Raw genomic sequence first — 27,273 nt, 5'->3', positions numbered from 1 at the left:
AAGTTCCGTATCAGTTACAAATTATCATTACTTACCTATAAGGCCCTAAATGGTTTAGCTCCAGCGTACCTAACTAGCCTTCTACCACGCTACAACCCATCACGCACCCTAAGGTCACAAAACGCTGGACTTTTGGTCGTTCCTAGGATAGCAAAGTCCACTAAAGGAGGTAGAGCTTTCTCACATTTGGCTCCCAAACTCTGGAATAGCCTTCCTGATAATGTTCGGGGTTCAGACACACTCTCTCTGTTTAAATCTAGATTAAAAACACATCTCTTTCACCAAGCATTCGAATAATGTATCTTTTTAATTGTGAGTGTAGTTGCATCTGTTCAAAGTTGCATTTTTATTCATTAGCTTGGGTTAAACTAATTTTACTTTGTTGGATCAGCAGCTATGCTAATGATGTCTGTATTTTGTTTCTATGTTTCGCCACGGGATTTACATCCCGTGGTAACTAGGATTTAAACAAGCTCCAGTCTGGATCCAGAACACCTGAGAAGAGATGATGCTGACCCTCAGAGGACCCCAGATGATGCTACCTTGAATCAACAAACAGAACTAACAATTATTGCTAAATGTGTGACTGAATCATATAATAACTTAATAATATTGATAGTTCATAGTCTAGCTGACTACGTCTTGTATTATTATTATTATTTTTTCTAAAATCCTGTCAAATGTGCACAAACTACTAGCTACTACTAAATATTGTAGAAACATAATTTTCTGTAAAGTTGCTTTGTAACGATTTATTTTGTAAAAAGCGCTATACAAATAAACTTGAATTGAATTGAATTGAGATCTGTAAATCATTGTGAATGACAGATATAGCCTCGCGGATAAGTATAACACATGTACTCTATCGGAAATCTATCAAATCCAAAATACATGTATGCACCACAAAAAAATAAAATAAATAAATGAAATAAAATCTCTTTAACTGGATCAAACCATATTCAGGGATTCACAGACCAAAAGTTGTTAGCTGATTAACACACAGTATGTTTTTGTCGGAAAAAAAAAGAAAGAAAAGATCCATAGACTGTTGGAAAATTTAATTGCCAAGAAGATTTTGAGAATACACTGATGCTCTATGTTCACTCAATGTGAAAAAAAAAATAATAATAATAATAATAAATAAATACATTCTTCAGTTTGTTCAATGAAAATCTCTATATCCCTTGAGGGGAACACAGCAAAGCTGACTATGCTGACTATGTTTAGCACTGGTAGGACCCGCATTAATCCAGCAATTTAAAAGGGGAGGAGAGCCGATCTCTGGGAGGGAAGTAACAGCAGACTAGCAGCCTCTGACACCCACAGGCACCCAGTACCAAGAGCATCAGTCCTGAGCGCATATGAGCATTACAGCAGCCAGCCTCACTCTCTCTCTCTCACTTCTCTGTCCCCTTGACACTGCAGGGGTGAATACTGAATTCAGCAAGCGCTTTACTCTCCCCCTCATTCTGTTTTCACAGAGCTCTGCACAATGCTGAGATGAGAGAGGGAGAGACAGAGCGTTAGAGAGAAAGAGGGCAAGTTAAAGAGAGCCAAAGAAAGAGCAAGAGGGCGAGCGCATTACAGAGAGTGATTGAGGAGAAGACCAGAAAGAGAGCGTGTGCGCGAGATCGAAGAGTTTATTGCAATAGGGACTGGAGGTCTGGATTACACCGCTTTAATCCCCAAGAGACTTTGTGAGACGTTTTGAAGGTATGAGAAAGATCATTTCTTACATATTAAATGTGAAAAACTAAACTGCTGATGGGGAGCTTCTGCAGTTGTTGTGTGATCGTTATACAGAGGTTGTTTCTTACATGAGTGATATGAGTCAACCACTCTGGAATCAGACACATCCTAGCACTCATGTAGACATTCGTAATGTGTGAGCGTGGTTTTGAGATCTAACTGAAGCATGAGATGGGCAGTTTGTGGCTGTTAAGCAGATGCTGGGGTCAGTTCTTGGTGATGCACTGGTTAAGAGTAAAACATTTATTCTAAGTGAGTGCTGTAATGAATAAGAAATGAATTATTTAAGCATTCAAGTCAATATAAGGCTTACTTACTGTAAATATGTAGAGGGAAAGTTTACCAAAAAAAAAAAAAAAAAAATTACTCACTTCTTGTCATTCCAAACCTGTATTGCTTTATTTCTTCTGCAGAAAGAAAAAGAAGATATTCTGAAAAATGTTTCAGTGCTTTTTTTGTTCATACAATCAAAGCCAAAATACCTTTGTGTTTAACATAAGAAAGGAAGAGACACAGGTTTGGAGTGACACGAGAAAGAGTGAATGAACTATCCCTTTAAGATTTCGCACAGATTGCGTATGGTTCAAAGATGTTCTTCATGAATTTTAACATCAGGCATTTTTTCAGAGCGACGGGGATGGAAAGTGAATTAGAAATAAAAATGACAGACAAAGGCACATTTTACTGTCATACTGTCAGTACAGAACCTTGTTTTAGGTATTAAAAGCAAGAAGTTCACTAAACAAATAATGACATTGCACATGCCAGAGGGGAAAAAGACTCTGCGGACAGAACCCCTGAATAAAGTCTAGCTGAAATCTTCAGTCATTTCTTGTAAACAACAATTAGAATGACAATGCCCTACCTGAGCATCGGTGTGTATCTGAGTTGCCTCATGCCACTGTATATAACAATGATGGATGAATCTGTGTTAGAACCGGTTCTCTATGACAGACTAGACTAGTTTTATTTCAGTGTTTTTTTTTTTTTATTCTTGCATGTTTGTGTAATTATCCCATTGTTTGCGTATTAATCACAGTGTAATGTACACATTTGCATTTGACAAAGGAATCAATTCGATATTCATTCGCCACCAAATTAACACACAATAACAATTGTTCTCTATTTCCCAACGGCACAGCTTTCAACATCTCACCTCTACTGATAATAGTCCGCATGGAGAGCCATTGTTCGAGGTCTTAACATCAGCCATGTGTGTTCAGACCTTCAAACGCTAATACATCAGAGTCTAGGTTGTTCTCTTGGGCTTCATCTGGAAGGGCCAATAACTCTGAGAATATGAGATTAGACAGAGTATTTTATTGGATCTGAGACACAGAGGACAACAGCATGATTAAAAACATCTATTTATTAAACACAGCCTACATTAATGTGGTGGCCAAATACAGACCGAGACAAAAGCTTTGAGAATGCTGAAAAAAAAAAAAAAAGATATTTGAAAATATGCTTATATTTTTAAATTAATATTTTGACTTTATTAAACATTATTCTATAATTTACAATATAATTATTTTATTACTTAAATTGTATTTTTGATAGACACTATAATAACTTTGTAGATGCAATACATGAACACTAATAAAAAACTCGATATTTTCTTTATTCTGTGTAATTCTTCAAGAGGTAGTTTACCCAAAAATTAATCTTTTCCAATTAGTTTTTCCAAACCTGTATGACTTGGAACAGAAAAGAAGATATTTAAGAATGCTGGTAACCAAACAGTTCTGGTAACCACTGACTTCCAAATAAATAAATAAATAAATAAACCCCCTTTGAGACATTTTTTGTTGTTGTTGTTCCATAGAACACAGAAGGTCATACAGGTTTGGAATGACATGATTTTGAGAAAAATATGACTGCTTATGTATGTATGCATTTTTGTTTGTTTGTTTGTTTATTTAATTAAATAAGTACCAGCTATACCACTTCTGTATTTCTGGATGTTGGTCAAAATTCGATATTGGCCATGAAACTCAAAGTATGATAAATCACTCTACCGTTCCAAACACAACAGAATAAGAAATCATCATGACATGGTACAAGGAGTATATGGAACAAATAGCCTTAGAAGGGCCATGAACGTCTGCTCTTCCAGCACCATGAGGGATTTAATGCTCAAATCAACCTGAATCAGAACCAGGTTATCAGAACAGGCACTTTATTTAAAAATAGACAAATAATGGCCTGTATGTGCAAGATATTGATCTGGTGAAACAACCAGCAAACATCAAATTTGGCCAATTTGACAAATTTCATTACAATTTACTTGATGACCACATCACAAATCAAGGATTAAAAATCTAATTTGAGAAAGATGTGAAAATGAAAAGTTTATGATGCAAAAAGAATAATAAATATTTAAGATCCTGCAATATTTTAAATTTGTGATAGTGATCTGATGAACTTTTGACAGACATTGCAGATCTTAAAGGGGGGGGTGAAATGCTCGTTTTCACTCAATATCCTGTTAATCTTGAGTACCTATAGAGTAGTACTGCATCCTTCATAAATCCAAAAAGTCTTTAGTTTTATTATATTTATAAGAGAAAGATAGTCTGTACCAATTTTTCCCGGAAAAACACGAGCGGCTGGAGGTGTAACGTGTGGGCGGAGCTAAAGAATCACGAGTACGAGTAAGCTTTTGCATTGAGAGCGTTTGGAAGCTGTGACATTACCGTGAGAAAAAAAAAAAAAAAAACATCATCCAAAACAAACCATGGCTAACAGTCAGATTCAGCGTATATTTATGATCCAGAATCAGATCCCGAGGCTGAAACTGAACGAGAGCAGCAGCAGCAACGACTACAGCAGGACGTCTCTAAGTAGTATGTATTGAAACTGTATATATTTGCTTAGCGGTTTGTGGAGCGGTTTTGGAAGTTCCACTTTATGTCGTCTTTTTTTATGTTATTTTTTTTAAAAGGTGTACATGTGGAAAGTGCAGTTTGATGACAACATCGCATGTTGTTTGCTTGATGTGCTTAAGCACCGATAGCTAAGTTAACAACACAGAGATATTTGAAGCAGTTTTACTCACCGCATGCGGTTCCAACACACAATCGTGACCCTTTTTCGTTGGGACTGCATTATCCTTAAGAAATAAACGATATGCAAATCCGGCATCTTCGAAATGCAGGGAACAAACAAAAACACTCGCACAACTCCGTTGATGCTCTGTAACTCTGTAAAAATAAACTCCATCTACTGGTCCCTTTATGCTGTTTTTTTTTTTTTTTTTTTTTTTTTGTGGTAATCTGTGCAGGGTTGTCTTGCCCTTGCCCTTTTCCGGGAGAAGTGCCCTTAGGACCCATATAAGGAAATTCCGCTCCATCTAACGTCACACAGAGCCATACTCGAAAAAAACTTTCCGAAACTTGTGACAAACCGGAAGGAGTATTTTGGAACAAAAATACTCCTTCAAACGTACAACTTAATTTTTGAAACTTTGTCGATGTTTAGCATGGGAATCCAACTCTTTAACAGTGTAAAAAACTCAGTATGCATGAAATAGCATACCACCCCCCCCCCCCCTTTAAAGCTCCGTTGAAGCTCTTTGATGCTATTTGGATCATCATAAATCATGCTTGAGAACAAACAATCATGAAGCTCAAATGATGCTGTCATTAAAGCCCCCCAAAAAAGGAGTAACTTAAATATTTAGATTAATTAATTAATTAATTAATTCATTCATTCATTCATTAAGGTATTGTTGATGAATTCCAAGAGCTCTCTGACCATCCCATAAACAAAGAAAACAAAGATAATGACTTTATTCAACAATTTGTCTTCTCCATGTCAACCCATAATGCAATTTTGTAGAGCATAACATATGTAAACAACATATGCAATGTATGTACGTGGATGCATTGTTTACCGTATTTTCCGCACTATAAGGCGCACCTTCAGTTAATGGCCTATTTTAGAACTGTTTTCATATATAGGGTGCACCAGATTATAAGGCGCATAGAATTGAAGATACTGCTGTCAAACGTTTGACTGGGTTTAATAATAATAATTTTTCTAGGCACTCAAAGTGCTTTACATAGACAGGGGGTATCTCCTCATCCACCACCAGTGTGCAGCATCCACCTGGATGATGCGACGGCAGCCATATTGCGCCATAACGCCCCCCACACACCAGCTTACTGATGGAGAGGAGACGGATTGATGAAGCCAATCAGTGTATGGGGATGGTTAGGAGGCCATGATGGTCAGAGGCTAATGGGCGAATTTTAGCCAGGATGCCCAGGTCACACCTCTACTCTTTTCGAAGGACATCCTGGGATTTTTAATGACCACAGAGAGTCAGGACCTCGGTTTAACGTCTCATCCGAAGGACGGTGCTTGTTGACAGTATAGTGTCCACATCACTACACTGGGGCGCTAGGACCCACACAGACCACAGGGTGAGCACCCCCTGTTGGCCTCACTAGCACCTCTTCCAGCAGCAACCTAGTTTTCTCAGGAGGTCTCCCATCCAGGTACTGACCAGGCTCAGCCCTGTTTAGCTTCAGTGGGAAACCGGTCTAGGGCTCCAGGGTTTGTGTTATGCATCCACTAGATGGAGCTGTGCTAAAGGGAATGTCAACATTTTGACAGAGCGCCTTTATCCATATATAAGGCGCTTCAGATTATAAGGCGCACTGTCGTTTTTTTGAGAAAATTAAAGGCTTTTAAGTGCGCCTTATAGTGCGGAAAATACGGAAAGTTGTTTATGCTTTAATCTGAACTTAAAAAATCTATTCGTGCATATGTTGCATATGTTGTTTACGTATGTGATACTCTCCAAAAAGGTGCTATAGATTGACCCTGAGGAAACTAATTGTTGAATAAAGTCATTATTTTTGTTTTCTTTGTGCACAAAATGTATTTTCATAGCTTTGTAAAATTACGGTTGAACCACTGATGTCACATGAATTATTTTATGATGCCCTTGTTACGTTTCTTAGCCTTTATTATTCTGCAAGCTCTCAGAATTCATAAAAAAATATCTTATTTTGTGTTCCAAAGATAAACAAAGGTCTCACAGGTTTAGAACGACATGAGGTTGATTAATTGATGATATAATTTTATTTTTGTGGGTGAACTAGCGCTTTAATTTTTAGTCTTAAAAAAATAATTATAAAATAAAATAGTTTGTATGTAGCTATACACCACATGCATTGTAGCTGTATAAAAGCAATATTATGTGCAAATTGCTTGTAATTGTAATTCACTTTATGTAAATTCCTTTTAAAGATTAATATTCATAAGAACAACATATAGGCCTACACATCTTTGTAGTGACACAGAGAAGAAGAAGAAGAAAAAAAAAAGCTTGCAACAACAACGAACATACTGTATAGAATCACAATAATAATAATAATAATAATAGGATCCAAACACTGCAGCAACTAGAATCTCAGTTAAATAAAAAGATTTGCAAGTGTGGGTGCTGAAAATCATTCAGCCTTAGGGAGGAAAGCATACACTCTTTTGGGCAGCACATGAATCACAGAGAAAAAAAATTAATAAATAAAGAGCAGTAAGAAGCATTTTTATGGGCCACGGTAAGTTTTCTCAAATGTAACGTTTTCATAATTTATACTGTGATGTTCACCATATATATATATATATATATATATATATATATATATATATATATATATATATATATATATATATATATAATATATATATATATATATATATATATATATATATATATATATATATATATATATAATATATATATATATATATATATATATATATATATATATATATATATATATATATATATATATATATATATACATATATGATGAAGAAGAAGATGACAGTATACTCAAAAGGTGGCAGAAAGTTAAAGAAGCACTACGGTATACATGCCAAGAAGTATTTGGGTCAAAGAAGAAACAACAGAAACACTGACCAAGATCGAAGAAAGGAAAAAGAAGAAGTCAGCAGTCAACAACAGCAAAATTTGAGAAGCAAATGCAAAGGCACAAGAAGAATACACAGAAGAGTGAAGAAGAGCATCAAGAAAGATAAGAAAACTGTATAAATGCTCTGGCAGCTGAAGCAGAACAGGCAGCCTACAATAGCAATTTGAAAAAGCTGTATGACACCATCAAACAACTCTCCGGAAATTTCAATAAACCAGAAAGAACTGTTAAAGACCAGCAGGGGAACACCATCAACAGTTTAGCACAGCAGATGAACAGATGGGCTCAGCATTTTGAAGAACTTCTAAACAGACCAGCACCCCCCATTCCCCTGACATTGAACCAGCCAATGTGGATCTTCCAATTGATAGTGAGAAACCAACCAGAGTAATTCCTACAATGAGATGTCTTTGCTTACAAAAGCTTTCCAGGTGCGAACCAGAGTTCGTCAAGGATGCCTGTTGTCGCTGTTCCTATTCCTCCTCGCCATAGACTGGATAATGAAGACATCCATTCGGGAGTGCAGAAACGGAATCCAGTGGACCTTGTTGGACCAGCTCGATGACCTGGACTTTGCAGACGATATCGCACTCCTCTCGTACAGTCAACAGCAAATGCAAGAGAAAACAAACATGGTGGCAGCCATATCAGCACAGGTTGGACTCAACATCAACGAAGACAAGAGAAAAATTTTGAAGATCAACCTCACCAGTACCGAATTAATCACACTGCATGGAGGTCCCCTGGAGGAATTTCAGTCCTTTACCTACCTGGGTAGCATCATCGACCAGAATGGTGGAACAGTTGTGGATGTCAAGGCAAGGAGTAGTTCTCTAGTCTTTACTGTCACATGATCATTCAGAAATCATTCATAATTTTTAATGAGGTGTATTATAATATTATATATATTTCCACAAATATGTGAAGCAAAAAAATAAAAATAAATAAAAATTGTCAGCATTGAAAACAATAAGAAATGTTTATTGAGCATCAAATCAGTGTATTAGAATTACACTGAAGGCTGGAGTAATAGCTGCTGAAAATTCAGATTTGCCATCACAGGAATCACTTTTCTCATCCCTAAGATGGGTAAATGTTAATGGGTCCTCTAAACATTACAATCATTCATGCAAGAAAGAGAGCAGTAGAGCATAAGAGGGCAGACATACATTACACAGTAATATTAGCAAAAGAACACAGAGTTCAGAAACCCATGTGCTCAAAAGTCACGCGATGCACAAGTTACATGCACACCCACGCATCTATTTCCAAAATGCCCTGAGAATTCAAAGACTTGGCCCTGTGAAGTGCAATTCTAGTTCTTGCTGGGTTAACTGTGTTGTTTTTGCCATGCCCTCTTGTTGAGCACAAATTTAAAAGGGATTTTATTGTTTTTGTTTTTTTTTTTCCTGAGGGGGCTGCAGTTGGCCAAGGGCATACATGAGGCAACTTATCCAATTTCAGCGATGGTGTTTGGGCAGAAGGATTGAATAAATCCACAATATGATAAACAAACGTAAAAAACCGCAGCCATCAGTTTCGTTCTTGAAATGAAAACAAAACATATCTTTATATTTTGTCAGGTCTTTATATACTTTGATAAGTATGGGTAAAGGTGTGCGCGTACATTTACATGACGACAAAACTTGCAGCAACAGACCAGGGTACGTTAGATGCTATATTTCATTTGATTGATTTGATGTATTGTGCAGTCAACCTCTTATCTAATATTTACAGCCCATGCTTTCTGTTTCTGTTTCTACATAATGTACGTGTTTCTCCGGCTGAATGGCAGATAATATATTGACTCTTATCTATCCCTCAAAACCTTATTTCCGCTTGTGTCAAATGCAATATGCTGTCTACCCTGCCTAATGTCTATTATTCTTGAGTAACATAGTGCTTTGAAGGGGGAAAAAATACCAATATCCTCTCTGACATACACAAGTTAGTTCACCATTTACAGAGAAAGTATCTTCATGTCTTGTAACTAAATAAGACGTTGCAAAACGAGGCTGTGTTCAAATTCTATAATTTACTACATAATTTACAATAGTTAAATAAGAAATGATGTCACTTATGCCACTAATTTGTGTTTGTTTCTTGCTTAGGATATACGTTCAGTCTTTTTTTCTATTCTGAACACTGCTAAATGTACAGGGGATTTTTGTGGAGTGTGGGGAATGTATCTAATGTTTGTAAATGTTTCATTTGTTTTCCATTATTTCTGAATGAAATTATAAAATGTGTCATATACATCAATTGACATGTACACCAAAGCAACTTATCTGTATGTCTTAAAGTGCTCATAAAGAAAAGGTAGAGATGGTACAAGAATAAAACTGCCACATAGGCCTATATACAGATGTGCATTCAGTACAGTAGTAAGTGAGTGTCAATTTAGAATAAAAAGCTTAATTTAATTTATCATATTTAGCTTAATTTATCATAAACATATTATGCAGCCCCTCACCCTCACCGTGAGTCAAAAAGTTTACCCAAACCTGTGCCAGACACTTCCATTCTGTTTGCTTAAAAATAGTTCCAAACGAAGGCCAAGTTCAGTGAATAATTCAGTATATATACAGATAAATTCCTGAATGGATTGGTGTATTAAAGAAAACAGTTGGGGGATGATTCAAGAGTGTCACTTCGCTTAAGTCCAAATGTTACAGTAGCACAGGCCATCCTCTCTCCATATTGCTGCCTATGTGTCTAAACCTAATAGGCTTTAAATTGGATGAGCTTTACGAAGCTAACATAGTAAGTGGAATCACTTTTAATCACAGGGGAACTCTCAACTTTACATTGTTGAATGAAGTTTTAAGATTTAATTATGTGATTTCCTTCATTTGCATATCACTCTCTGCTCTGAACAACCCAGGCTCACTGCCGTCAGGCTTGTAAAACAGTAATGAGAGCATATTTAAGGCTATCATTTCATATCAATTACCACTTTCAATGGTGATATATAAGTGTGTGTTTTCTTCCTCTTGGTTGTACGTCTCTAGTGTGTTTGTGAGTCCTCAGCCTCTGCTTAACAGCCCTCTCTTTCTAACATGATATGACAGCGTAACTTCAGTGAATCTGCTGGGTGATGCATGCTAGAAAGTCACATGTTTATTCAGCAACAGACCCAGAGAGTAAAGTTCACTCACTTCACCTTACATCACGTCAGCCTGAATACAACCGTAAATTCATTTACCACAGACTGGCAGTAAACTTAAATAGTCAAAAGCAAAAATACAAAGACAATCCAAAATAATGAGGGTATAGTTTTAATGTTTGATGACCTTTGGACAGACAAGGAAAGTGCTCTTCCTGGGTGCACCGCATTTGAGGTCTTTGAGCTTGTTAAGTTTTGAGACAATTGCTGAGTTTTCTCCATGTGGAATAATAATATTGCTGCAGAGACACAATGTCCTGCCAGCCATAAGACATCTCGCTACTACGGCACACAAGAGGTCTCCAGAGATTCGTATTGCAATCATTTGCTCTGCTTGGTGGTCTGTCTGGCACAATCTCATATACTGTATGTTGTCCTGCCCTCTTTATCTGCATGGATTTTTTTTGCATGTTGCAGCATGAAATCACTTCTAACTAAAACATAGTTAATCTCCCATTATGTCAGATTTGTGCATGTTGTAGAATATTAAACCAGTATATTAAGTTGAGGCACTGTATGTACTGTAACAGGTGTAACATAAAGGCTGGGGGGTAAGTCCTGTGAGAATATGGGAAAATATTGTTTTATCTCATCCCTCCATTGCCAGTGCTGTGAAATCACTGCAGTGTGCTTCTTTTAAAAGGCATGATTTTTTTGTTTTTTTGTTTTACTGTGTATTGCTGATCTGGATTTGGCAAACAAATCATTATTCATAGTTTAAATATTGCCTTCTTAATATAAAGGAGAGTCTAATAAATTTATTTATTTTAATGAACATATAACTTATATTATACATATGATGCAACTATCATTTTAACATACACTCATGATAATACCAGAGGACTATTCCCCATCTGGGTAATATTGCTTTTATACAACAGTTGAAAGTTAATTTTGAGAAAATTAGATTTAAACAATATTGCCACAGCAGGACTAACCATTGCTCTGAGCAACACAGCACTGGCATTTTAAATGAATCAGTGTTTTGAATGAATCAGATGAGCAAATGATTCAGTGACTCACTCATACAGTACTAATATAAAGACTTTTGTCCAATCACTTTTTTAAGAAAGAAAAAAAGGGTGGGGGGGGGGGGGTTAATAGTTTAATGATTGCATTAAGACAGTTGCTTTGTTCACAATAGTATACTAGCATATTATATAAAAATATTAAATTAATATAGGAAGTAATAAGGTTGTATGCTATTCCAAGTCACTTGTTTAATCCCTAAATGAACCAGCATTTTTTAATTATTGATTTGAGGGAATGACTGAATGACTATATTATTATTATTATTATTATTATTATTATTATTATTATTATTATTATTATTATTATGTCTCACATGATTCTAATTTAGATTCTAATTTATTTCTGATTTGAGAATGTGTTTAGTGTATTTATGTTAGAATAATAAATAAGCTCCTTTACTTATACTCCAACCTGTTACTGATTCACAGATTTGAACACATTCACCCAGTAATTTTAGAACCAGCTGTGAATCTCCAATAGTTTTTAAAGATTTTTTTTTCTGACATGGCCTCATTAGTTACCCCGATTCATACTGTTATATTAATTAACATCCAAAATTTCCATCTGCTACACAATCAAAATCGTAAAGCCATTGGTTGTATTACCACCTTCAGTTTCATAATACTTGGTACAACTATGATGGATAGTCCCCTTGTATGTACAGGTTCTCTCTATTCAGAGGGTGATTAAGAGGAAAGTTGTCAGATTTTTGACCCTAAGCATCTGGACCGACGTTTGCTTCCTGTGAAATACCATCTGTGTTGCAAATGCCAGGTCAAAAACAACCCTCCTATTCAAATGGGCCACCTCATTTTCAAGACTAATGCATTGGAAATTAGCACAGAATTGCACATCCACCACTTTCCTGGAGGTCTGCCAACAGTTGTTCAAGTCTTGCCAAACTCCCTCGTTCTTGCAGTCTTTTTTATATGCTTGTTTCTCAAACCTCCCAGTACTCAATGTACTAAATGAACTTGAGTGAGCCAATTTGCTCAGCATTTGCAAAGCCCTTCAAGTGAGATACGTTATAGCTGAAAAGACAAAGATTTACATGAAAACATAACAGACAGTGTCTTCTGCTTTCATTGCATGCCAACATGATACCCAGACACATCTGCAAATCCTCATAATCTCATTGATTTAAAGTGCTGTAACTTCTTTTCTCCTGCAGGCGGTTCACTAAAATTTCAAGCGCCCCAGGAATTCCATGGATGTTAGTTGTTCTGTTCCGCCGAGGCTTTGTGGACTTCTTTATACTGGATTCATCGCTCTTTTGCCGTTACCATAAAAGTCACCAGTATCAATCTTTGCACCTAAAGGTTGTTCCAATGCTCATGGGGAACTGTCTGCTGCTGTTCCTCTGGTGCCTCTTAGACAAAAGCTTCGTCTCTCCCCTCCACTCTTCATCCCAGAGCAGGATGGGGAAGGAGCAGCACAGAAACATGATGGCACATAGGAAACACGGCATGATGGGAGTTCACAGAGTCAAGAGAGGATGGGTGTGGAACCAGTTCTTTGTTCTGGAGGAATACATGGGTTCTGATCCACAGTATGTTGGAAAGGTAAGATGATATTGATTCTCAGAGTCAATGTTTAGGGTCAAAGGTATTGAGTATAGATTGGGAATAAAACTGTGGGCTGTTCAAAGGCTTGAACTAGAGCTTGTAGTTATTCTTTCATCTTCCCTTCCCTTTGTTCATGACAAGCTTTGAGTTGCTTGAAACTAAATATTCTATGTACCACATAACATGGGTTGAGCAACCAGATGTTGCAATGGAGACTGCAAGATGTGATTACATGTACAGTAACAAGATAAAAACTTTTTTTTTTGCATTGCATGGCATTGGAATAGGCTAAACAAAATTGGCATATTCATACATACATATCATTTGCGCATTCATATGCATGCTAAATGTATAGACCTTGAAGATGCTCTGCAAGATGCTCTCCGAAGGTAATTTATTCAAAGCAGCAGAGAAATTGATTAAAGTGTAGCGACTGAGAGCATGCAAATAAAGCATTTTCAGCATCTGCAAAGTAGCACGTATATGCATTTTTATTAACTGTTCATGTGATTTTAATGTGGTTCAATACACTTCATTAGTTTGACTTCAGAATTATTATTGTTTTATGTTTTTATCTATTTATTTATTGTCATTTCATTTGACCAACGAAACAAAATGACAAGCTGATATCGTCTTTAAATCTATGGGACATATTCTGATCCACCAAAACTGTTACATCATGTCAAACATAAAAATGGGAATGTCATATTCTAAAAAACATTTAATTAGTATTCACAGAAGTGGGAAAAGGTTAAAAGGGCTCCATATTGTATCCCAGGCTGAAAATTCAATACCAAGGTTCTGCACAAAGGAGGTTGGGATTGAGCACCTTCAGTTTAAATGGGATCAGGGCTAAATTGAATAGTCTGCAGTCAATGCCATTGCAATCAGTGTGGCCTAACTGTGTGTGAGTGCTGTCTGTGTGAATGCACATTCGAAGACAAGGGCTTGTCACAGGTGTGTTCTCAACCACATGCCTCTTCTACTTCTGTTGCTGTAACACACTGAATAAAAACTCACTCTTTTTCACTCAAGATCAGTCAAATTGCACTGTTGTCTGTAAACTCTGATTTATATAACCCCCAAAACAGCAGTAGCAAGAGCAAATAAAGCTTTAATAGCAAACAAGCATGGTAGCCTGTCACTATAAATAGTGTTTGTTGGCTATAAGCTCCTTTAACTCAGGTCACTGGAAGAATATTGCCTACAGGCTATTTATGAATTGCGTGGATGAGCAAGCTGCTATTTAAATAGTAACTGTTAACAGTTGTTGACATTTTATCATCTTAACCATTACTAATAACATAGGTCTATATAACAGGGTGGGATGAATTAGCATTTTCATGAAAAATAAACTACCATGGCAGTGCGGTATTGGAGAAGCTACTTTTTTCTTCTTCTTCTTTTTAAGCTTGTAGCCATCTTGGACAAACTAATATTGAACAGAATAATATAAATATCTATGAACATTTCCAGATTCTAAAACATGACCTAAAATATATGTATTCCCTAGCACCACTGCAGAAAAGCAATGCATAATATCTTGATTTTAAGAATCAAGGTTTTTACAATGAATATTGCAGTTAATTTGGAATTCAATATGTTCAGCTGTAAGTAAAATATAGTTTATTTTACATTTACAGCCCCATTTATCCAAGTGTAGGCAGGAAAGTAATGGGAGTTAACAGATCAGGGTGTTTTTACAACATGATACCTGATTGGTTGACGTCATAGTGACATCAGGTTTAGGGGTGGGGTGGGGTTGGGTAAGGAGGATCATTTAGATTGCATGATTTAGAAACACCCAGCAGTTTGAAAACACCTACAAGGTGATAAACACCCAGTTTTGCTCTGCAGAGACCTAAGTCTCCATTTATCTGGCACAACAATTAGAATGCCAATTAGAGTGAACATATGTACGTACTTCAGGAGATGCATAAATGTTCTAATCAACATGTTTGACTTCTTTAAAAAAGGGCATACAATTCTGCCTTACATACATCTGTGAATATTCATTTAAATAATTCATTAAGTGTAATAAATTGCATGGATTTGTTTGCATGAACTTTCTGAATGAAATTATAACATATTCCATCAAGCGATGTTTGAGCTGCCACCGCAATTATAGTGGCGTCACACATGAAATGTTACATAAAAGTTGCATGACAGGAAAACTCTAATTAGAGCAAGCAAGAAAAACCTTCTAATGGGGAAAGAAGTAGTTCTGTCATTGTGTTCCCTTTCAGTCGGTCACTCTCGACGCCACGTCGGATGACCGACGAATATGGGATATCGCTTCGATAGACCAATCTACTTCGAGTGTAAACTAAACGAGCCAATGCACATTGGCATGCAATTATTGCATCCAGCTGCCGCTGATCACTGCGTGAGTATAAGAGGGCAGCAGGTGCAATGCATACCAGCTTTTCGCTTCGGAGCCGAGCGTTAGTATCGCTCTGCTCAACTGTGTCTGCTGTGAACTACGAGTTCAGCACGCTCTCGGAAGCTTCGTGTGTTGGCGAGACGGCGCTTCAGCGGCGGTCGTTCCTGTGTCGAGTGGATTTGCACACTTCAGGTTGCACTACCCCTGTCGTGTTGCAAGCGGCCATCCCCCCTGTGCGCCTCAGCACTGAAAGAGCATTTCCTAAAAGAGCAAATTCTCTCTAAAAGAGCTTCACGGGTGCGTCTTTGTAAAGACGACGGATCGTCCTTATAAGGATGCCGTTTCACCCGTGCGTTTCTGGGTGCGGTCGTTACCTGGCACCGGGTGATGGTCACGATCGCTGCCTCACGTGTCTGGGCGTCGAGCACGCTGAGGTGGCTTTCGTGGATGAGTCATGTTCTCACTGCGGGAATATGACCATCTCGGAGCTGCAAACCAGGCTCCGCTACCTTCAGGGGGGCGGAGTCCCGTTGCCGCGGCCGCGATCTGGGGCTCGTTCTGGCGGCCGACAGACGAGAACCACTTCCGGCAGTAGCGCGAGTGGTTTGAGGATCACAGTGGTGGCAAACCCCGCAGGGAACCAACCCTCTGGGGACCATCACTCCTCTAGCACCTCCGATCCAGTGGAGCAACCCACGGAACGCGCTGGGCCCTCTTCAAGGAGCGTACCAGCGGTATCCAGTGGGACTCCCCCGACCAGATGTCGATCTCAGCATCGGAGGGAGAGCTGTCGGATCACGGTTCGGTTGCGCTACCGTTCTCTGGGATGGTGACAAAGCCTGATTCGGATCCCGAAGTGGCAGCTATGCTTTCCCGGGCCGCCGAGAGGGTAGGGCTCGAGTGGAATCCCCCACCGCGTCCCGAGCCCTCACGGCTGGATGATTGGTTTCTCGGGGTGGTGCGCGCTGGTTCTCAGCGCCCCACCCCAGTGCCTTTCTTTCCGGAAGTGCATGACGAGCTCACCAAGTCGTGGATGGCACCTTTTACTGCCAGAAACCAGCCGCTGGGCTCCTCCTCCCTCACCACCCTCGAGGGCGGTGCAGCGAAGGGGTATTCAGGAATCCCGTCGGTGGAGCGGGCGGTAGCGATGCAATTGTGTCCTAAGTCCGCCGCCTCCTGGCGTGGAGACCCGGTGCTCCCTTCCCGGGCCTGTAGGCACTCGTCTGGTCTGACCGGCAGTGCCTATGTGGCTTGCGGGGAAGCTGCTTCCGCCTTACACGCTATGGCGTTACTGCAGGTGCACAAGGCTAAGGCACTGAAAGACCTGCACGAGGGTGGTCACGATCCAGCGCTTCTGGAAGAGCTCCGAACCGCCACTGACCTTGCGCTTCGAGCGACGAAGGTCACCGCGAGTTCGCTGGGTCGTGCGATGTCCACATTAGTGGTCCAGGAGCGCCATCTGTGGCTGGGTCTGGCAGACATGAGGGACACCGACAAGGTCCGGTTTCTCAATGCCCCTGTGTCCCAGACCGGCCTCTTCGGCGACGCAGTCGAGATTTTGGCCCAGCAATTCTCGGCTGCCCAGAAGCAGACTGAGGCGATCCGACACATCCTGCCCCGGCGGGCAGCTGCTGCTATCTCCACCCACCCGCCGGCTGCAGTGCCCCAGCCTGCTCGTCGCCGAGGGCAGCCCCCTGCATCCGCCCCTGCTCACGCGTCGCATCTGCAGCAGCCTCCAAGTGGTGCCGTTGAGCTGGGCACAGGCAGGCTGCCCCTCCCGTCCTGGCCCCCGTCAAACCTGACGGTAAGCAGAAGAGCAAGAGGCCCTGGGACGGGTGACCCAGAGAGAGGTAGCTGCTTTCTGGGGGATGGTGTAGGCACCTCTCCCTCCCCTGGAGGAGGGCCAGGCGGAGAATTTGGAAATCTCGACAGGAGAGTAGTTTCCTCCCTCTCTGGGTCCCAGGAGGGCACGGAGAGTTGCGGACGGCCAAGCACCGGACCTCACTCATCCTCCTCCTTCGCCAGATGGCAGCTGCGGGCGGTTCGAGAGCGTCAACAAAGGCCCTACTCACGCACCCTCTGCCAACCCGTGGAACCAGGTGAGCCCTGCACCCCACACTCGCACCACACTCCGGCCTACTCACAAGCCGCCCGAGTTGGGCCCCTGTGTTCCACCTTGCTGCCCCACTGCGGGTACGGCTGTGGTTCTGCTGGTCCCGCTTGTACGGTTCTTAGGCGCCTGGTCAGCGCTACCCAGCCCGTCTCGCTGGCTTCTGCGAACCATCAGCCTCGGCTATGCGATTCAGATCGCCCGGCTTCCCCCCAAGCTCTGCGGTGTCCGCTTCACTACAGTGGAAGCGTCCGATGCCCCTGTCTTGCGGAAAGAGATCGCAGTCCTACTGGAGAAGGCCGCGATAGAGCCGGTCCCTCCAGCCGATATGAGGAAGGGGCTTTACAGCCCGTACCTCATTGTACCCAAGAAAAGCGGTGGGTTACGACCGGTCTTGGATCTGCGAGTTTTGAATCGGGCCCTCTATCGGCTACAGTTCAAAATGTTGACACAGAAACGCATTTTCAGGTGCGTCCGTCCCCAAGATTGGTTTGCAGCGATCGACCTGAAGGACGTGTACTTTCATGTGTCCATACTTCCGCGCCACAGACCTTTTCTGCGGCTTGCGTTCGAAGGACTAGCATATCAGTACAAGGTCCTGCCCTTCCGGCTGTCCCAGTCTCCCTGTGTCTTCACGGAAGTCACGGAGGCAGCTCTCGTTCCTCTCAGAGAGCAGAGTGTTCGCATTCTCAATTGGCTGATACTAGCACAGTCTCGAGATCAGTTGTGCGAGCACAGGGATGTGGTGCTCCGGCACCTGAGCCTGTTGGGCCTTCAGGTCAGCTGGGAAAAGAGCAAACTCTCACCATTGCAGAGGATCTCTTTTCTCGGTATGGAGTTGGATTCGGTCGAACAGACAGCACGCCTCACAGAGGAACGTGCGCGGTCGGTGCTAGCCTGCTTGAATACGTCCAAGAGCAGGACGGCGGTCCCACTGAAACTCTTTCAGAGGCTCCTGGGGCATATGGTGGCCACAGCGGCACTTACACCGCTCGGCCTATCACATATGAGACCGCTCCGGCACTGGCTTTATGGCCGAGTCCCGAGGTGGGCGTGGAAGCGCGGCACTCACCGGGTCCAAGTTACACCGGCCTGTCGCCAAACCCTCACTCCGTGGTCAGATCTGGCATTCCTATGGGCAGGGGTGCCCCTAGAGCAGATCTCCAGGCATGCTGTGGTTTACACGCATGCCTCCACCACCGCCGGGGGGGCCACGTACAACGGGCATGCAGTCTCAGGGGTTTGGACGGGCCCGCAGCTGCAGTGGCACATCAATTGCCTAGAGTTGTTAGCAACGCACCTTGCCTTGAACCGTCTCAAAGGTCTCTTACGAGGCAAGCCTGTGCTGGTCCGATTGGACAACACTGCGACTGTTGCGTACATCAACCACCAAGGTGGTCTGCGCTCTCGTCGCATCTTGCAACTCGCCCGCCACCTCCTCCTTTGGAGTCAGAAGGTTCTGAGGTCACTTCGTGCTGTTCACATTCCAGGCCTGCTCAGTCGTACAGCCGACGAGCTGTCTTGAGCAATGCTCCCGGGAGAATGGCGACTCCATCCCCTGACGGTCCAGCTGATTTGGAGGCGGTTCAGAGCCGCTCAGGTAGACCTGTTTGCTGCTCCAGAGACCTCTCACTGCCAGGCTTTCTACTCCCTGACCGAGGGAACTCTCGGCACGGACGCACTGGCACACAGCTGGCCGCGGGACCTACGCAAGTATGCGTTTCCCCCAGTGAGCCTTCTCGCACAGACGTTGTGCAAAGTCCAGGAGGACGAGGAGCAAGTCTTACTAGTAGCGCCATATTGGCCTACTCGGACCTGGTTCCCCGAACTAGTGCTCCTCTCGACAGCCCCTCCTTGGCTGGTTCCTCTGAGGAGGGATTTACTGACTCAGAGACGGGGCACCATTTGGCACCCGCGTCCAGACCTTTGGAAACTCCATGTTTGGTCCCTGGACGGGACGCGGAGGTTCTAGGTGACCTACCCCAAGAGGTAGTTAACACAATCACTTCGGCAAGAGCACCGTCTACGAGACACGCCTATGCCTTGAAGTGGAACCTGTTCGTTGAGGTTCTTCTCGCCGAGAAGACCCCCGAAGATGCCCGATTGCGGCCGTGCTATCCTTTTTGCAGCAAGGGTTGGAGCGAAGGCTGTCTCCCTCCACCCTCAAAGTCCAGGTTGCCGCTATTGCTGCGTACCATGACCCTGTGAATGGGAAGTCTTTGGGTAAGCATGACCTCATCATCAGGTTCCTTAGAGGGGCCAGGAGGTTAAATCCATCCCGGCCCCCCTGTATACCCTCTTGGGACCTGTCTCTAGTGCTTAAATCACTACAGCAGGGCCCATTCGAGCCTTTGCATTCAGTTGAGCTAAAGTTTCTTTCATTGAAAACTGTGCTCCTGCTTGCACTGGCCTCCATCAAGAGGGTAGGGGACCTGCATGCATTTTCGGTCAACGATTCGTGCCTAGAGTTCGGGCCGGCTGACTCCCAGGTAATCCTGAGGCCCCGGCCTGGCTACGTGCCCAAGGTTCCCACTACACCCTTCAAAGACCAAGTGGTGAACCTGCAAGCGCTGCCCCTGGAGGAGGCAGACCCAGCCCTGGCTTTGCTTTGTCCTGTTCGAGCATTAAGGTGCTACGTGGACCGGACGCAAAGCTTCAGGACCTCAGACCAGCTCTTTGTCTGTTACGGAGGCCGGCAGAAGGGGAATGCCGTCTCTAAGCAGAGGATGGCCCACTGGATTGTGGATGCCATAACCCTGGCTTATCAGGCTCAGGATGTGCCCTGCCCGTTCAGGCTTCGAGCTCACTCAACTAGAAGTGTTGCATCCTCCTGGGCGCTGGCTCGTGGCGCCTCGCTGACAGATATTTGTAGAGCTGCGGGCTGGGCGACCCCTAACACGTTCGCTAGGTTCTATAGCCTTCGTGTAGAGCCGGTATCCTCCTGTGTTCTCACCTCAAACGGGTAGTGGCACTGAGAGGCCCCGGTTAGTGTCGGCTTGCTAAAACTGCTCCAGAGTGTCCGAACTGTAGACCCTGTTGAGTTCCTCCATCACCCTAGGCAGCTGGACGCGGCGGAACGTCCGGCGCCAGGCCTTCATGATGAATCCGTGAGAACCATGGAAGGCTGGGCTCCATATTGAGACCTAAGCGGTACTCGTATGTGTATAGTCCACGGTATAGCCTTAGAGCCCGTGTTTCCCCGGCAGACTTCTGCCTTCCCAAGAGGGTTTTAATCACCTCAAATTTCTCCGTATACTCCTAAACGGATGCTATATGTGTATTTGCCTCCGAGACCTCCTTCGGGAAGGATGGGGCTTCCGCAGCGTCCCGGCTCCAAGCGGACCGGGTACGTTTTCCCAGTGTTATCCAATCTCACCCAGTGAGGTAGTGCTTTGACAATGGTGAGTGGAGCTACTTGTTCTGAGCCCCGGCCTACACCTAATAGGGGCGCAGGCGGCTCGCACAGGGCACTGGAAGGGGCAGCACCCATGGCGCTTTGATAGGGATCCCATATTCGTCGGTCATCCGACGTGGCGTCGAGAGTGACCGACTGAAAGGGAACGTCTCGGTTACGTATGGTAACCCTCGTTCCCTGAAGGAGGGAACGGAGACGCCACGTCCCGTCGCCATGGTTGCTGTACCGCCGCTGAGCTGCCGGGTTCCCGGCTCGGCTCCTCAGCGAAAAACTGGTATGCATTGCACCTGCTGCCCTCTTATACTCACGCAGTGATCAGCGGCAGCTGGATGCAATAATTGCATGCCAATGTGCATTGGCTCGTTTAGTTTACACTCGAAGTAGATTGGTCTATCGAAGCGATATCCCATATTCGTCGGTCATCCGACGTGGCGTCTCCGTTCCCTCCTTCAGGGAACGAGGGTTACCATACGTAACCGAGACGTTTTTTTTGTGCTTGAATTGTGAATTGCACATGATAGGCTACTCTCAATTCAGTTATATCTTGTTTAAAAATGAATGGGTCAGTTTTAATAAATGCCAGTCTTACTATCCATCAACTGCAACAATATTTGAAGTTTGAGAATGTTGGGTGCTCGGTAAAACAGTCAGTGCTTTCTCAGTAGAAGTAAACTGTAGAAAAATACTGGATCGCATAACTTTGAGCTACATATGGAGATGCCGTGTGAACAACCTACTGTATTTGCAGATTGTGGTGAAATATATAATGTTCCAGAGGTTGTCACAAGGAAGCCTTTAATTGGATTCTAATTTGAATGTTTTGCAGAGTTATTGCCATTATTTTGCTAATAAATTATAATTACTATTGGAGATACATCAGTAATTAGACCCGAGTAGAATAAGAATTGTCCTCTGAAATACAAATTGTGATTTCAAACAAACTATTTTCATTTCTAACAGTCAGAGAACTTCTTACCTTTTCATTAATGCTGACAAAGTTACCAATGTTTCTGCAAGTTTTCTTTTTTGTCTTGATTTTACAATGTGAAGCAAGTTACACTTCTTGTTTGCCCTTTGCAGTAAGGATATATTACCCCACTGTCGCATTTTCTTTCGAAGTATGACCTTTTCAGTAGAAAATAACTCTTTTTGAGAGCCTTGCCTTTTTTCTTGGTATTTTACTGTCAACACTAAGCATCCTCCTTACCTTTAAACACATTCACTGAGACCATGTACTGCAATATGTCCACTGGAGGTCACCAATTTAGGATAGTGTATTTTTAATTTACTGGCCTCATTGGCGCTCATAACATTTTTGGTGATATAAATAACTAACTCAACACAGATTAGCTCTATCAAAGATGAGTTGTAGCTCATGGATTATCTGCTATCTGCTAAATGAATCATTTGATAGCCTGATGTTGTACCCTATCTATTGCATTATTCTTTATTAGTAACTTGGCAGGACGACAGGATTTAATGGGACAGAGTTCCCCCTCCTTTGAACATTGTCCATTCTTCACATTACATCAGTGATTTATTATTTATTTATTTTTTCCTTTCAGAGTATTAATTCCAGAACTTCAAACTTAATCCTTTACAGTCAAACTCAGCATCGCCCCAGCTGAAGAATTTGCTGTTAAAAAGATAACAGTTTCCTGCGACACTCTAGATTCATTATGTTTTGTAATCTTTTATGTAGTAGTTCTTTTTATCTTTTCTGAAAATAAATAAATTCCAGTACAGCCATTCTATTTTCAGCAGACGAATATCTGTGCTGTAAATAAATCAATGTTGTTGAGCAGCTAACAGAAAATAAATAACTGCGAGTTAGCCACATCAATCTTCTTTGGACACCCTCAAACTGTATGGGTAATAATAAGCCACCCACTCCATTAGCCAGCGTGTTGTCGCATGATCAGAGACTGAAATACTGTAGGATTGGTTTGGATAGGCCAAATTTGATTTAGTAAACAGATTAGATGAAATTGTCATAGTCCCATCGGATATGCTAGATTTGTGTTTTATAAATTATTATGTCTTACAACACAGAAGTGTCTGGTTTTTGTCTGTTGATTTGCATGTATTTGCATATGTTTACAGGTAAATTATAGTGATGAGTATTTACTCACCAGCTCCCAGTGAGATTTCTTATTTTCGCTTTTCACATTTCAGCTTCACTCTGACCTGGATAAGGGAGACAGTATGGTGAAGTACACACTCTCAGGTGAAGGAGTTGGCTCTATTTTCACGATTGAGCCAAGCACTGGAGACATCCATGCCTTAAGGAGCCTGGACCGAGAAGAGAAGTCTTATTACACACTGAGAGCGCAGGCTGTGGACGTGCTCACAGGCAGACCCCTAGAGCCCGAGTCTGAGTTTATTATCAAAGTCCAGGACATCAATGACAATGAGCCAAGGTTCCTAGAGGGCCCATACTCGGCTAGCGTCCCAGAGATGTCACCCGTCGGTGAGTTCACTTCTCAGTATGTCCCAGATGGTTGGGTGTTTGATAGTGTGAGAAAATCTTGGCCTCAAAGCATGTTGCTTTAAAGTAAGATGAGAGCCGTTCATTCTTGATGTGACGATCTGAACTCTTCTTCTTTATTGTCCACACACATATTCAAGGTCAGTAAAAGACGTTATACATTAGTCTGTTGCTCCTAGTTATTAATTGCACTTATTTAGCCCTGCTGAAAAATGGCTTAAACCAGCCTAAGGTGGTTATTTGGTCTCCCAGCCTGGCCAAGCTAGCTAAGCTGGTCTGTTTCGATTGTTTTAGAAGGATTTTGGGCACGTTTCAGCTGGTCAGGCTGGGGACCAGCTGGCCAGCAAGTCTGATAACTAATCCCAAATGCTTAATCTTACAGCAAATGCTGTGGAACATTCCCCTTAGGGAAAATGTTTTCCCCTTAGGAAAGCATTCACAACTGTTCTTATATTTCTGAACAACATTTTTGAATTGATTACTTTGGAGCCAATTTTTAGATTTGCATCCTAGTGCAATGAGACAGTATGCAGCCTACCCACATTTACTCACATTATTTGTATATACATTTGTGAGAAAATATATGAATATTAGATGTTTGACAAATAAAACTAAGAGAGCAGGAGAACTGAGCAAGTGTAGTCACAATTGAATATATATATATATATATATATATATATATATATATATATATATATATATATATATATATATATATATATATATATATATATATATATATATTAGGGGTGTAACGGTTCACAAAATTCACGGTTCGGTTCGATACGATACACTGATGTCACGGTTCGGTTCGGTTCGGTTCGATACGTTTTAGATACAGCAAAATGTAAAAACATCTCAACTTTTCAGAATGCCGCAAGCGCACCGCGGGTCATGTGACAAGAACCAACCAATCAGCTTCATCCTTTCCCGTAACAACGTTGAGAGCTCAGCCAAGATGAAGGATCAGCTGATCATAGTTGTATATGGATTGCAATTTTGAAATAAATTTAGTAGCAGAGCTACTGCAAGCGATTTTTAGAGCTGCAAATCCATTTATCCTTCGCTGAAATTTCCGCGTCTCATGGAGAGAGCACGTCATTGTTGCTTAGCAAAGACAGACGCCTCATGAGCGCTTCTGCCCAAGCGCTTTGGAAAGGAGGAGAAAGACGCGCTTAGCGTTTTCCATGCGTTTTTAGGCACGATATGTGAACGGCCCCTAAGGCGCTCGCTCACTCAGCACGCGCTGAAGGCTCGTTGCAAAATGTCTAATGCATTTAACAGACCAGAAATATAAGATCCTAAAATAACCAACAGGTCTGGTGTTTGGGTTGGATTCCCTGTAAGCTATAGTTTCTAAATGCTGCAGGGATAGTTTGCTGCGTGCATGTTTCTCCTTTTTTTCGTCTTTTCCCAGATAGTACTGACGCATATATCCCAGATATTCCCGCTGGTGTTTTTTTTTTTTTTTTTTTTTTATTCCCGCTGGTGTACCCTGTCATGTTGCAGATGCGACATACCGTTGTTTTTTTATCCACCACTCTCTTGCCGTCACCATTATAGCTTAAAGGGAATCCAAAGTGCACCCAAACACCAGACCTGTTGGTTATTGGAGGATCTTCTCATTTCTAGTCTGTTAAACGCATTGGCTATTTTGCAACGAGCCTTCAGCGCGTACTGAGTGAGCGAGCGCCTGCTGAGTAGCCTAACATAAACATATAAGATGGTGTTTTTTTCTTCTTCGGGAGTGTCAGGGGCGTTGCCTGTTACGTTGTTTGGGTTATTGGGCTACCTTGTTGAACGCATATCATTATATTTCTCTCTCTCTCTTTTTTTTTTTTTTTCAAATATAATTAATTACTCCAACGAACCGTTCGGTATACATAATGCGTACCGCGTACCGAACCGAAAGCGTCGTACCGAACGGTTCAATACGAATACGCGTATCGTTACACCCCTAATATATATATATATATATATATATATATATATATATATATATATATATATATATATATATATTAGCAAACATCTTCTTTCAAATAGACCTAGTCTCAGACGTTTTTATTGAATTAATTGCAAGTGAAAACAAGTCTCTGGGGGGTAGACTTAGTCTTTACAATGGCACACAATATATAAAGGTTGTAGATCATTCATAAAACTATTTTATGTTTTTGTCATTTTTGTTACATACGTTACAATACATCCCTAAAAAGCCCAGTGCCAGAAAAAGCAATGCCATTACCCCTCCCCCACCAAACATTACAGTTAGCACAGTGCAGTCAGACAGGTGTCTGTCTCCTTGCATCCTCCAAATCCAGAATCCCCAATCAGATGGCCAAACAGAGAAGTGTGATTCATCACTCCATGGAAGTGTATCCACCGTTCCAGAGTCCAGTGGCAGCATGCTTTACACCAGGGGTTCTCAACTCTGGCTACTTTCCTGGAGAGTTTAGTTCCTGATCCTGAAGACATTAGTTAGCTTGTTTTGATTACGGTTGGAGTAGGGGTGGGCGATATGACCAAAATCATACATTACGATATGAGTCATTTTATTTCATGGTAATGATGTACTGTATATAACAATGCAAAAATGATTAGGTCAATAATAGGCATGTGCTGGTATTAGGTAATGCGATATATCATGGTAATGAATATACATGATATTGTTATAGTGGGCACTTCTAAATACCGTGAATAATTGTACATTACATATTTAGAATTTGGGATGCATTTTAAGAATACTTTTCCCATCCACTGGTCAAAATGCACAAAACAGCTGTATGCTGCTTGAAAGTGCATTTTGATGTAAACAAGCATGCATGAGAAGCACATTGTGTACACGTAAGAGATGTGCTGAATGAAAGCACATTCACTCCCTGACAGCAGATGGCACTGAACTGCAGAAACAGCAGCCTTTACCCTGGCATCCCCATGTAAAACATATTTAAATAGATTTAAATAGCCATTCAGATTTGTGGATTTGCTATGGTGTCCATCACAGCACCAAATACTTAAATATTTAGACTTAATAGGCTATTCATTTTCAATCTTTATATATATATATATATTTTAATCAGGACTTCAACATGCCCTAGACATTGTTTGAAAGTGTTTTGATTTTTTATTGTTTGTTCACCCTTTACATTAGGGCTTCATTAATTAACATTAGATAATTCATTAGTTAACATAACCTGCCAATGAAAAATTCTTCTGAACATTCATCAATCTTAGGTATTCCAATATTTAATAACACGTTGTTAAAATCGAAAGTTCCAGCTGTATTATTAAATGAGCTAACATGAACTAAGACATGCATTTTTTTTTACAAATATTAAAGGAGGGGTGAAATGCTCGTTTTCACTCAATATCCTGTTAATCTTGAGTACCTATAGAGTAGTACTGCATCCTTCATAA

The 27,273-nt window shown here is 41.6% G+C and overlaps 1 protein-coding gene across 1 annotated transcript in view; it reads left to right on the top strand.

Annotated features, from left to right (window-relative positions):
• The first annotated feature begins 1,218 nt into the window (after positions 1-1,218).
• Positions 1,219-27,273, top strand: part of cdh12a (cadherin 12a) — a 47,694-nt gene continuing 21,639 nt past the window's right edge. The window contains exons 1-3 of the mRNA XM_026205969.1: positions 1,219-1,713; positions 13,067-13,457; positions 23,544-23,838. Coding sequence (XP_026061754.1) covers positions 13,107-13,457; positions 23,544-23,838 — 646 coding nt within the window. The 5' untranslated portion in view covers positions 1,219-1,713; positions 13,067-13,106. The remainder of the gene's footprint in view (positions 1,714-13,066; positions 13,458-23,543; positions 23,839-27,273) is intronic.

This window comes from Carassius auratus, chromosome 27 (genome assembly GCF_003368295.1).
Source record: "Carassius auratus strain Wakin chromosome 27, ASM336829v1, whole genome shotgun sequence".
NCBI classification, from domain to species: Eukaryota; Metazoa; Chordata; class Actinopteri; order Cypriniformes; family Cyprinidae; genus Carassius; species Carassius auratus.
The sequence above is the reverse complement of the archived record's forward strand: the minus strand, read 5'-3'. Positions and strand labels throughout refer to the sequence as shown.